The following is a 13,320-nucleotide window of genomic DNA, read 5'->3' on the forward strand; positions in this document are numbered from 1 at the left end:
CAACCACTGAGCCATGCCAGCCAGGCTAATTAAAAATTTTAATGTTGACTTTATTCCAAGTATCTTCCTTTTTCCCTTCCTTTGCCTATCTCAATCCACTTTCTCCTTCCCCTCCCTTGGCCTTCACCACACTCATGTCCATGGGGTTTGCATAAGTGTTTTTTTAACTAATCTCTTCACCTTCTTTATCCAATCACCATCACCCCTCTCCCCTCAGGCACTCACCAGGCTGTTTCATGTATCCATTATTCTGGTTCCACTTTATTCATCAGTTTATTTTGTTCATTAGGTTCCACATATTAGTGAAATCATCTGTTATTTGTCTTTCTCTGATTGGCTTATTTCACTTAGTATAATACTCTCTAGTTCCATCCATGCTAATAGCAAAGGATAAGAGTTCCTTCTTTTTTACAGCCATGTTATATTCCATTGTGTAAATGTACCACAGCTTTTTTAATCCACTCACCTGCTGATCCGCACTTGGGTTATTTCCAGATCTTAGCCATTGTAAATAATGCTGCTATGAACATAGGGTTGCAAATATTTTCTGATTGATGTTTCAGGATTCTTAGGATATATTCCTAAGAAGTGGGATCACTGGGTCAAAAGGCAGTTTCATTTTTCATTTTTTGAGGGAACTCATACTGTTTTCTACAGTGATTGCATCAGTTTGCATTCCCACCAATAGTGCATTGGGGTCCCTTTTCGATATATCCTTGCCAGCACTTGTTGTTTGTTGATTTATTGATAGTAGCCATTCTGTGAGGTGATACGTATATTAAAAACTATATAATACTGTTATGAAAATTATTACCATTTATTCAGTAAGCACATGCCAAGCATTCCTCATGTGTTATCTGGTTTGATCCCTATAGCAACTATGTGAAGTAAGGATAATTTTATAAATTAGAAACTAAAGCTTAAGGAATCAAGTTAATTGCCTAAGGTCTATAAAACAGTTATTGTGACTCAAACCCAAGCTTGTCTGACTAAAAAGAGAACTAAACGCTTTCAGTAGGCACATTAAATATTTGTTAACTAGAGGCCTGACACAGGTAGGGTCCCTAGGCCTGGCCGGTGATCAGGGCCGATCATATTCCCTGCCTCCAAGCCTCCCAACCTCCTCCTTCCCTCACTTCCTCAGCACCCAGCCATAGCCGCTGGTCACCCGCCATGTTCCACGCCGTCCCCTGGTGGCCAGTGCATGTCATAGCAAGTGATCAAACTCCCAGTGTCCCAGTTGAACTCCAGAGGGGACAATTTGCATATTAGCCTTTTATTATATAGTACTAGAGGCCCAATGCATGAAATTGGTGCAAGGGGCTTGGCCTCCGCCATGGCGGCAGCTGCCTCTGCCTCAGCCCCTGCCACCGCAGCTTCGTCCAGAAGGTCATTCGGAAGGTCATCAGGAAGGTCGTCAGGAAGGTGGTCTGGACTAATTAGCATATTACACTTTTATTAATATAGATTATGTTATTTAACTTTAAAAATTAATGTCAAAACACTAGTGACTTTGCTCAATTCAGCAAAATGAATTTAACAATGGAAATTACTCATTTGGTTTACAATTTTGTTTTCTAGCCTGGGGATTATTAATGAATTTTGCAGATTTTTTTTGTGTGTGTGTGTGTGTCTAACTTATTTGCGTTACAATAATTTCCTGTTGGTCTAATATATGATGGAATGTTATGTTTCTTTTGTTACTTTAAAGCTAATCATTGATACAAAAATTCATGTTAAAAAGCAGAATTTAGAATATATTAGAATTTTATTCCTCCACCATCACCTCTGCTCTGGGCAAGTGTTTGACTATCACTAGATTTCACAATAAGAACAATTCAATATTTAGTAATTGTGAATGATCTACTGAAGATTGTCATTCTAATACACAGATTGATGAAGAAATCACCTGTGTTTTAGGAATGATGTGGAAATTAATGACAATATTTAATCTTTCTAGCTGCTCTGTGAAAATACTAAATCTCTGTACAGTATTTTTTCCTTTGATATTATATGGGTGTTTTGTTGAGAGTCTTTTATAGAGGCTATTTTAAATTTTAATATGCTTAGTGTACATTGGAAATATTTACTAATGCACAATATACACAATGAAATATTAATATTGTTGAGGTTGTAGAACATCTCATTTATGTATGACTTACGATTATATATATATATATATATATATATATATATATATATATATATCTTAAATATATAACAATAGTGAAAAATTCACCTTTAAAATAGTACATGCCTAGCTTTAAAATTAAGTATTTTTTTCAAAAACAATATATGTAAACACATACATATTCTGTACCCTTTAGAACCCCAAAATTTCAGATTTATTTTTTAAAATATGTTTTTATTGATTTCAGAAAGGGAGCGAGAGAGACAGAAACATCAATGATGAGAAAGAATCATTGATTGGCTGCCTCCTGCATGCCCCCCACTGAGGATTGAGCTCAGGCATGTGCCCTGACCTGGAATTGAACTGTGACCTCTTGGTTTATAGGTCAAAGCTCAACCAGCTGGGCCCACTTTATTTTTAATATATTTTAGCACGTATTATCAATTAAACTTCTATTAAACCCTATAGATAAGCTCCCTCTAACAAACCAAGTCTAAAATAAGAGCAAAAACATCCTAAGATCAAGCCAGAGAACAAGAAAATACTATTTAATCATGTACTCTTAAAATAATATCATGGAGTATTTTATTTGCTTTACTTTGTTTTCACACTCAGGGTCAAAATCATTTGCTTCCATAGCAAACATTTTTAAAAGGGAAAAATGTTGCATAAAGCCACTGAGAAGAAAAATGTTCTTACTATCAGGGTTGTAGTTATTAAATGCTTATTGTACGAGGCAAAATGGATGCCTCAGGCACCATGTGTTCCCTTGTTAAGTCAGCCTGCCAAAAACCCATGGAGAATACAAGTCAGTGTAGACTGTAGTTTAGTTACTGAGAGTCATGTGTGGAAATATACCTGTTTTCAAATAAACTAGCTCATTTGGAAGTTAGTAAATTAAAGGCTGATTAATGGTTTAGTAAACATTAACATGCATTTTTAAAATAGTCTATTAATCTAAATACTATGAGAACCAGAGGCTTTATTAGGTGAATTTCAAAATAAAATTTTAATTTAAGAACAAAAAATGAAAAGTTAATTGACCTTATTGGTTTTTAAATCAATAAAACACTTTTTTGAGGATGTTTTATTTTGCTGTTATTCAATTTATTTAGCATTTTATTTGAATGTATATCTAATGTACTAATGTAGAAACAGATTCTTTCCACAAATCTTTCCCTTCTCTTTTTGTATAATAGTGTTATTACTCCAATCAAATAAACTACTCAGAGCAACTTCATCTTTTATTTCAATAATGAGAACTATACGAATATATTGATAAAAGTAATGTATACTGACTAGAGGCCCGGTGCACTAAATTCATGCATGGAGGGGGGGTGTCCCTCAGCCCAGCCTGTACCCTCTCCAATCTGGGACCCCTCCAGGGATGTCCGACTGCCCGTTTAGGCCCGATCCTTGGGATCGGGCCTAAACGGGCAGTCGGACATCCCTCTCACAATCCAGGACTTCTGGCTCCCAACTGCTCGCCTGCCTGCCTTCCTGATTGCCCCTAACTGCTTCTGCCTGCCAGCCTGATCACCCCATAACCACTCCGCTGCCAGCCTGATTGATGCCTAACTGCTCCCCTGCTATCCTGTTTGCCCCCAACTTCCCTCCTCTGCCGGCCTGGTCACCCCTAACTGCCCTCCCCTGCAGGCCGGGTGCCTCGCAACTGCCCTCCCCTGCTGGTCATCTTGTGGTGGCCATCTTGTGTCCACATGGGGGCAGGATCTTTGACCACATGGGGGCAGCCATATTGTGTGTTGGAGTGATGGTCAATCTGCATATTACTCTTTTATTAGATAGGATAGAGGCCTGGTGCAGGGGTGGGCGCCAGCTGGTTTGCCCTGAAGGGTGTCCCGGATCAAGATGGGGGTTCCCTTGGGGCGTGGGGCGGCCTGAGCAAGGGGCCTGTGGTGGTTTGCAGGCCAGCCACACCCCCTGGCGACCCAAGCGGAGGCCCTGGTATCTGGAATTTATTTACCTTCTACAATTGAAACTTTGTAGCCTGGAGCAGAGCCAAGCCTCCTGCTCTCTCTGTGGCCGGTAGCCATTTCTGTTGGGGTTAATTCACCTTCTGTAATTGAAACTTTGTAGCCTTAAGTGGAGGCCTTGGCTGGCCAGGGTGTGCGGAAAGCTTTGCTTCCTCCATTGCTGGGGGCAACCCTTGCCTCCCGCTCTCTCCAGCTCCGTGGCTGCCGCCATTTCTGTTTGGATTTGTTTACCTTTTATAATTGAAACTTTGTAGCTTGAGTGGAGGCTTAGGCCTGCAAGGGCAGGCGGAAAGCTTGGCTTCCTCCGTTGCCTGGGAAACCTTGCTCTCTGTGGCTGTAGTCATCTTGGTTGGGTTTATTTGCATATCTGCTCCTGATTGGCTGGTGGATGTGGCTTGTGGACGTGGCTTGTGGGTGTAGCGGAGTTAGGGTCGATTTGCATATTACTCTTTTATTAGGTAAGATTGTGAGGGTTTTAATAATATTCTTTTAACCTTTGATAAAACAAAGAAAAATTTTAAAAGGACACTAATAACTTGAATATTATCCTATATAATAAAAGCGTAGTATGCAAATTGTCCCCTTGACCGTGAGTTCATCTGGGAGTTCAGCCAGGGGGTGGGGCTGGCCGAGGGGAGAGAGGCCCTGGCCAGCAGCAGTGGTAAGGTGGGAGGCCCTGGCCAGTGGTGGTGGTGGCAGCAGCAGAATGCCAGAGGGAGAAAGGGAGGCCCCAGCTGCTGGCCACTAGGGACCCTACCAGTGCACAAATTTTGTGCACTGGGCCTCTAGTAAATAATAAAAGTAAATATGCTATAAGTGTTTATTATCTCAAAAGTTATATGTAGAGAGAATTCTTACTTTCAAGTGCCCATGTTACATTTATGTAAATTAACAATATATTGGATCTCAAAGTAAACCTCAATAAATTCAGAATAGCATATACTGTATAGTGTTATTGTCTCCATAAATTCAAAATAGAAGACATCATGTAGGTTATTATCTAATCACAATGCAGCTAAACTAGAAAGTAATAGTGAAAGGACAGAAAAGAATTCTAACCACTTGAAAATTAAAAGATTTGCTCCTAAACAAATATCGGAGCTTCTCTAATCCGTAGAACAGTGGATTGCTTAGTACATGTTTCTGGTGGCTATTTGTGACTTCATCACATAGCAATCTGATTTCACATCTACATTGTGAATTATGGCACAGGAGTTCATATAGGCAATTTCCCTATTTCGTCTTCCTATTCAATCCCACTTTGGTTCTAAACAAAATCTGTTCATTTCAAAGAGAATTCAAAATCAGTTTATAGTACTAATCCTTTCTTGGTGGGCTACTTATTAGTTACCAGAATTAAAGTGATTTACTAATTATGTCCATCTCACGCACAGAAACTTAATGAAAGCAGCAGCTCGTCTGAAGGCAGCACTGTAGACATTGGCGCACCCGCAGAGGAACAGCCTGTGGTGGAGCCTGAGGAAACCCTGGAGCCTGAAGCCTGTTTCACAGAAGGTGAAGGAAATGACCCCCATGCTAATCTTCCATTTGTAGAGTGAAGTTTTGTTTTGTGTGTCTGTGTGTTTTTAGCTCTTGATCACCCAAAATAGACCACTCATAACAGGATAGAACTTTGTAGTGGATCTATATCAATGACCTCTAATATGCTAATGAATTTTCAGTCTGTCATGTTTCAGTTATCTCTGCCCATTATGTGGTAGGGATCATGAATATGGAGAAAAATATTTTAATATAATCAAAATTAGTAAGTAATGTATCATTTTTAAAATAAAATGATTTCACAAGTTGGCATCTTTGTTTTCCCTGAGTAGTAATTCCCATGGTCAGATTTTCTGGAGAATTTGAGCTTTGAAGAGATGAATCTATTTGAATATTCTCCCTTCTTCAAAGGCCTGATATCTAATATCTCCCTCTAATTCCTATATAAATTATACACATCACTCAAAGTCTTTCTCAAACTACCTTCATCTGACCATGTGGAAAAGAGCTCAGCAGCTATAATCAATATGTCCGTTTAATTCTCCTGATAACTAGTCATATATTCTTTTATGAGAGCTCTTCTCTCTTTTGAACTGTAATATGTCTCTTCTCTGTCTTTTTTTCTCTCCCCCTCAATCCCTCTCTCCCTTCCTTCCCTTTCTTTTCTTTTCCCCCTTTTTTTCAGCATACCTGACTTTTTTTTTCCCCACTTGAGGCAGGGTTCCTGTGTTTATATCTTTTCTTGAAAACCAGGATGTAATATTATTGGGAGCAAGGTCCATCTTCTTTTCTTTCCCCTTCCTTCTTTCCTTCTCTCCTTCCTTCTCTCCTTCCTTCCTTCCTTCCTTCCTTCCTTCCTTCCTTCCTTCCTTCCTTCCTTCTTTCCTTCCTTCTTTCCTTCCTTCTTTCCTTCCTTCCTTCCTTCCTTCCTTCCTTCCTTCCTTCCTTCCTTCTTTCCTTCCTTCTTTCCTTCCTTCTTTCCTTCCTTCCTTCCTTCCTTCCTTCCTTCCTTCCTTCCTTCCTTCCTTCCTTCCTTGTGTGTGTGTGTGTGTGTGTGTGTGTGTGTGTGTGTGTGTGTTTGTGTGTGTGTCCTCCCTGGTGCTTACAAAGTCTTTTACAGTTTCCTGTTGATTTAATTCTTATGTTAGAGTGAGTGGAAGCAGTGGAAGGAAAAAAATGACAAATAAAGCAGGGCCATGCAAATCACATTTTAGTGAACAAAATTAATTTTGAAAATTATGTAAACTCTTCTAGGAGCACCACAAGAAAACCTGAACAGTAACAAACCCAGCATTGTTGGGAGAGATGTATATCATCTTTAAAAGAGAAGATTTCTGTTTATTATTAATTTGCATTTTGAAGTCCTTTTCTAGTAAGAGTGGGCCCTATAAGACCCACGAAATACTTTGGTTTGGCCCTGCCAAGGCATTAGGAGTGAGTCAATTAAATATTTGACCAAATATAGCAGGCTAATTTTTAAGTTGATAATTTTGTATGGCCCTGGAATGATGTTATAAATATCCAAATGGCCATTGGCAGAAAAATAATGTTCCCCATTCCTGCTAGAGACTTTAACAGAGCGCAATGTTATGATAGAGGAAAAGGCAAAGCTCCTTGACATTGATTTTCACTTTACAAAGTTCTTTCTTGGAGAATAACAGTTGAGTCAGAAAAAGCAGGTCTTATTAGCCAGGGAACCATTTGAAGAGCCTGAATGATTTTATAACTTCAGCTAATAAATGTGCTCTTACTACTCAGGCTTAGAGAGTTATCCTAGCAAGGTAGAACTGGCAATAGGGAAGAAAAGATGGATCTGGGACATGGCAGAAGTTATTATGGAAGCAGCAGAATTATTTTATCTATTTGAACATTATACTTGCAGGCTGTGTACAAAGATTCAAATGTTGTCAAGTCAGTGTGGAAGAAGGGAGAGGAAAACAGTGGTGGAACCTGAGAAGAACATGTTTCCGAATAGTTGAACATAACTGGTTTGAAACCTTCATTGTTTTCATGATTCTCCTTAGTAGTGGTGCTCTGGTGAGTGAATATTGAGCAAAAGTGGTATAATACTAATTTTTAGAATAATCTAATACCGATGACTTATTAACCCTTTCTGCTGCATTGTTTTAGTAAATGCACATTTCCCCCTCAACCTTCATTGTACATCCATTTTCATTTCCACAGCATCAGCCATTTAATTAATCCCTAACTATTATCTCTGCTTCTGACTTCTTCCTGAAACATAAATACATTTCTATATCGACCATCCTACCCTTGAACCCATTTCCAAGGCATTTGTAATTACCCCCATTTCATATCTTCCAGACTATAGACTAAATGTATAACTATTTATTTCTGAATTTACTTTTACTATATATATATTTTTCTAATAAGTTATTTAATTTTTGCTTATTCAGTAACCCAAAAATTTCTCCCTCCAGCTTATTTATTATAACCAAATAATATGAATATTTAATTACTTATATTTTAATAAGAAAGTAAGCATGGCAGCTGCAGTGAAGTTAATGATAATCCTGTGATTGGGAATTTATAACTTCTAAATCCTGGTGAATTGTTTTTCTGAATGGTATTATTATTATTATCTCTTTATGGACAGTCAGTAAGTCCTTAGGAACCACTTCTTTGACCCTTTTGAATTGTGTAACTATTCTTATGCTATTTAGGAAACAATGAATATTGGTAACAAATATTGGTCAGTGTGTCTAAGTGATTAATTTAAGGATTGGTTTCTCTTTATATGATTCATTTAAGGATTGGTTTCTCTTTAAATTATATAAACTGTAACATATAGATATCATTTTAGAAAAACACTAACACAAATGGAATACTTAAGCCATTAGATAGATGATAGATGATAGATTGATGATAGATAAATAGGTAGATAGATGGATGGATCTTAACATTTCTTTCACTTAAGTTTATAATTAGAATGTAGGCCTATATTTTCTGAATATTTCTCTGATAAAATGAATTTCTCTATATGCTACTAAGACAAGAAATAATATTTTACCATTAAAATAAATGTGAGACATATGTAAAATATCAAGAGAGGTTCATATTAGAAGAATATATTGTGGTCTCAATAAGAAGTAATTTTATCTAAATGAGAAGTAATGTAGACTAGAAATGTATCATAGACTTTGTCTCTGCTGAGAAATATAAACTATAAACAAAATGAAGGGGGGAAGGGACAAATAACCAAACCATGAAGTAAAATTGGATAATGTGATTATCAGTTACAATTCTACTTTATGTAAAATATAAGTTTTACTTTTTACTTCTTCAACCTCCTTTCAATGGCAAAAAGCCAACAAGGGGAAGCAAAAGAAATCAAACAGAAGGAATAAATAACTTCAAGCTGGGGTAGTACTATCAGGATATGACATCAAGAACTATTTTCTATTAGGTCAAATTAATTCATAAAAATTTACTTTTTTCTTTCAGCTATAGTATAAAGAGAGACAATAACTTTCCCCTTGATTCATTAAAAGATATTTAAAAGAAAAAAAAGCAATAGCTATTGTTCCTCTGTCCTCCTATTCCAATTAAATATCATATATATACTCGTGGCCCGGTGCACAAAATTCATGCACGTTAAAAGGGAATTAGTTAGAGGGGGCGGGGACACGAGCCTCACACATCCGGGCCTGCTGCTGGGGTGGGGTCTTGAGCCTCATGTCTCCGGGCCAGCGCAGGGGGCAGGGACGTGAGCCTCACATCTCGGGGCTGGCACAGGGAGGTGGGGACATGAGCCTCACGTCCCCAGGCCTGTTGCTAGGGTTGGGGATGCGAGCCTCATGTCCCCAGGACGGCACCGGGGGTGGGGACACAAGCCTCACATCCCGGGGCCCATTACCGGGATCGAGGACGCGAGCCTCATGTCTCCGGGCCAGCGAAGGGGGTGGGGATGCAGCCTGCTGATCAGTCATTATGTGACGGTGTCCTGACCAATTGGCATATTATCCTATTATAAGTATAGATATGTATATACATATATATATAAGATCAGAAAAAAATAGCTTATAGAGTACAATGGCTTTAGAAATCTAAAATGTATAACTTTTTCTTATAGGCATTTGAAGATATATATATTGACCAGCGAAAGACAATCAAGACAATGTTGGAATATGCTGATAAGGTTTTCACTTACATCTTCATTCTGGAAATGCTTCTAAAATGGGTGGCTTATGGCTATCAAACATATTTCACCAATGCCTGGTGTTGGCTGGACTTCTTAATTGTTGATGTAGGTATTCTCCATATCTTTGTCTGCCATTTAAGGTAGTTTGTCTTATGTATATGCTAATTCTAAAATAGGGAGTCTCTGACCACTATGTTGGGTTGACGGGATGTGCTACATAACAGTCCCTAAAATAATCCCTTGAGTGTAACTGTTGTTTTTGTAAGAATAGGCTAATTCAGTAATGATTTAGCATTGGAAGGATGGGATTTATGGTGATTATCTAGGAAAAAGCTGAATATAAAAAGCAGCACTTTGTAGGGACAGTGGTAAAACTGGGCATGTTGTTTAAATTTCTTATGTTGTGAATCAGGCAGTTGGGCTTGAATACCGGCCCCACTTCTACTTGGTTGTATGCCAGTGAGAAATGTACTTGGCTCCTAACTCTGTAAAGGATGATATTAGTACATACAGTCTTAAAGGCTCTCGATAAATAGTCATGATGGTGGGAGCTCCTGTCAATTTTTTAAATTCTCTTTGATCTACTCAAAGTTTTTAAAGGGTAGGCTTAAAAAGTATATAATATGGCTTATAACTTCATTATAGGAGGTAAGGTACAGAGTATAGGGAAAATCTATTTCATGCAGTAAAGAGAGTTCCCCTAGAGCCTAGACTATAAACTAGCAATGTACCAGACCTTCACAGATTTCTACACATAACGATTAATAATATTTCATTTGCCCTAAAAGATATTACTGTCCTAAAATTTGTTAAAATTAAACATCATGTTTCATATTATCAATTTGGCATAATTTCAGCTTTAGAAAAGTATATCCAAAATATCACAGATTTTATAGGTAATGGTTTTATCCCAAAAAGATAATCCAGCAGAAAGATGCAGGCTTCTTGTGGAAAGTATTTCTAGGCTAAGAGTCCTGCATATATTAAATCTTCTTAATTCTAAACAAAGGCAAAGCCAGAGCTATTTGAAAAGCTTAATAATGTTACTATGAAATTAGTAAATTGAGAGAAAAGCTCAAAATAATTGCTTCATCATATCATAGAGAGAAATAGTTTCTAATATTGAGGTTTCAAACATTAGAAGTTATATTTCAACTCTTACAATTATTACAAGTTGAGTTTTAATCATCATTTATGATATATTTTAGGAAAATAATTCTATAGAGCATTTTGTAGTTTTGCAATAATAATACTTTTATTTTCCAATGGTTCTATTTTCATTATTTCATAAGGATTAGCAAATCAGTCTAAAAAAACAAAAGGAATTATAGTAAATCTAAAGTATTATAAAAATTACAATAAATATAAGGCAACTTAATTCACTTAAAAATAGAAAATTTTACAAAAACAGTGTCCAGTGTATTTGGAACTGTCCAATACTAGCCATTTTCAAATGAATGAAAACTCTGTTTGGACATGGAGTTTTGGTAAACTCTTTATTTAGAGAATTATACACCTAACATTTTTATTTCTTAGTCTTGGTATATAAATTTATTTATTTATTTATTTGATAAATATTGATTGGCCATTTTGGACCAGGTACTATAGCAGAAGCTGTAAATTAGTATAGAAAAAAGCTGAGAGTTTCATAGTGAAATAATATTTTAAGTTATATTTACTTACATAAGAATGAACTTTAAACAAGTGAAAACACAACGTATTAGCAAGACAAAGCATCCCCTTCCAAAAATAAACTGCAAAATCAATGTGATTTAGCACCTTAATTTAGGAGCATATCAATTATAGTTAGGTGAACATATGAATGGAGGATAGAGATTTCTTGCTGTTTCTGATACAATAGCAGTTTTTGTATTTTATTTAGCCATAGGCAAAACCCTATATTCAGCAGTGACTTAATAAAATAAAGGAAGGATAGCCAATGGCATTTTCTTACACTTAGATGTCTTTCTTTGTTAAATTAATTTTTATTTAGTTTTTTAAAACGAATTGGTCTACTAACAAATTAATTGAGCAATTAATAAATTACATGACATTTGAGGTATTTTTATTCAACTAGCTTTTAATTAACATCTTCAAAGGTACTTTTTTTTTCATTAAACTGAAAATATTTCCTTAAAATTTTTAAAGGTTTACTGAAAATATGCAACCATTTATCTTCTGAGTAATTATAAGCAAGACCATATTTGTTGAATGACATAGTAACTAAAAATTGAATAACAGTTACCTTTGTGTTTGTTTGTTTATTGGTGCAGGTTTCATTGGTCAGTTTAACAGCGAATGCCTTGGGTTACTCCGAACTTGGTGCCATCAAATCTCTCAGGACACTAAGAGCTTTGAGACCCCTAAGAGCTTTATCACGATTTGAAGGGATGAGGGTAAGGAAACTGAAAGAACCAGAAGTATTGCCTATAGCCAAAATTAAATTATACTGAATTTTAAAAACGAAAAAACAACCATGCATGCAAAGGAATGGCAAATCCTTGCAAAATTGCTACTTTATCTTTTTATCTGTTGCATATTTACTTCTAGGTGATATGCAAGAGAATTTAGGCCACCCTTGAAATGATTCAATATCATTTATCTGCTGTGCTTATTAAAATGACTTTATTTCCTAATCTATCTTGGGAGTTTCCTTACAAACCTGTATGCAAAAATGAAAATGCACTATTAAAAGTACTGTGTGTAATGATACGATAATAATCAACTAAAGTGAATTTGACATCATGTGCTTCTCATTGTGATGATCTAAACTGTACTTTGAGTTTTATTGAAAATAATATGAATCACACATGTGCCTAAGAATAAACATAAAGGAAAAAATAAAAAATTGACAGAGTTTTGTCTGTATAATGCCAAAGCTTGCATTATTGTAATATATTCAATGGTAGATATTAAATATTGACTAAATTTTAAACTTTTTTAAAAAGTTATGTTTAATATAGCCTCAATTTATAATTGTATTAATATTCTTAATTTTTACAAATAGTAATAGTAACTTAAAGATTTTACATGTAAATCCACACAATTTTCATGACAATGTGGTAAAACATTTACAGCATAATGAACAGAAAATGTAATTTTGACTCAATACATAGATGATTTATAAATTAACCATAACTTAAATATCATTTATCAGAATTACACAAAACTTTATATTACTTCCTCTAAGGAAATACTAAACCATTCCCTATGGTTCATAACAGATTAGAAATTTTGCTGTTATTTACTTGTTAATTTTCCAAACCTTTTTAAAAAGCATGAAGCATTTATATATGATATATAGCATAGAAAGTAGTTATTTATTAAGAAATCAAATTTTTTAACCAGAACAAAGATTTTTAATTAAGTATGATTTAAATAGAAAAATATTGCTCTTTTATTGACTAAGATTTAGTTATGTTTGTAGAATTTAAGCAGACTTGTCTATTTCCATTTGCATTTTCTAGGTTGTTGATAGCCTTATACTATGTTCTTCTAAAATAAAATTTATTTTAAATGTCACTTTTAAGAAC

At 35.8% G+C, this 13,320-nt stretch overlaps 1 protein-coding gene across 1 annotated transcript in view; it reads left to right on the forward strand.

The window, feature by feature from the left end:
- The window catches only part of LOC307106055 (sodium channel protein type 1 subunit alpha), a gene marked incomplete at both ends in the record, with an annotated part of 73,707 nt that overhangs the window by 41,928 nt on the left and 18,459 nt on the right, over window positions 1-13,320 (forward strand). The window contains 4 exons of the mRNA XM_079782152.1: window positions 5,520-5,640; window positions 7,508-7,662; window positions 9,719-9,892; window positions 12,061-12,183. Coding sequence (XP_079638278.1) covers window positions 5,520-5,640; window positions 7,508-7,662; window positions 9,719-9,892; window positions 12,061-12,183 — 573 coding nt within the window. The remainder of the gene's footprint in view (window positions 1-5,519; window positions 5,641-7,507; window positions 7,663-9,718; window positions 9,893-12,060; window positions 12,184-13,320) is intronic.

This window comes from Cnephaeus nilssonii (assembly GCF_951640355.1).
Source record: "Cnephaeus nilssonii genome assembly, chromosome: 10".
In the NCBI taxonomy this organism is placed as follows: Eukaryota; Metazoa; Chordata; class Mammalia; order Chiroptera; family Vespertilionidae; genus Cnephaeus; species Cnephaeus nilssonii.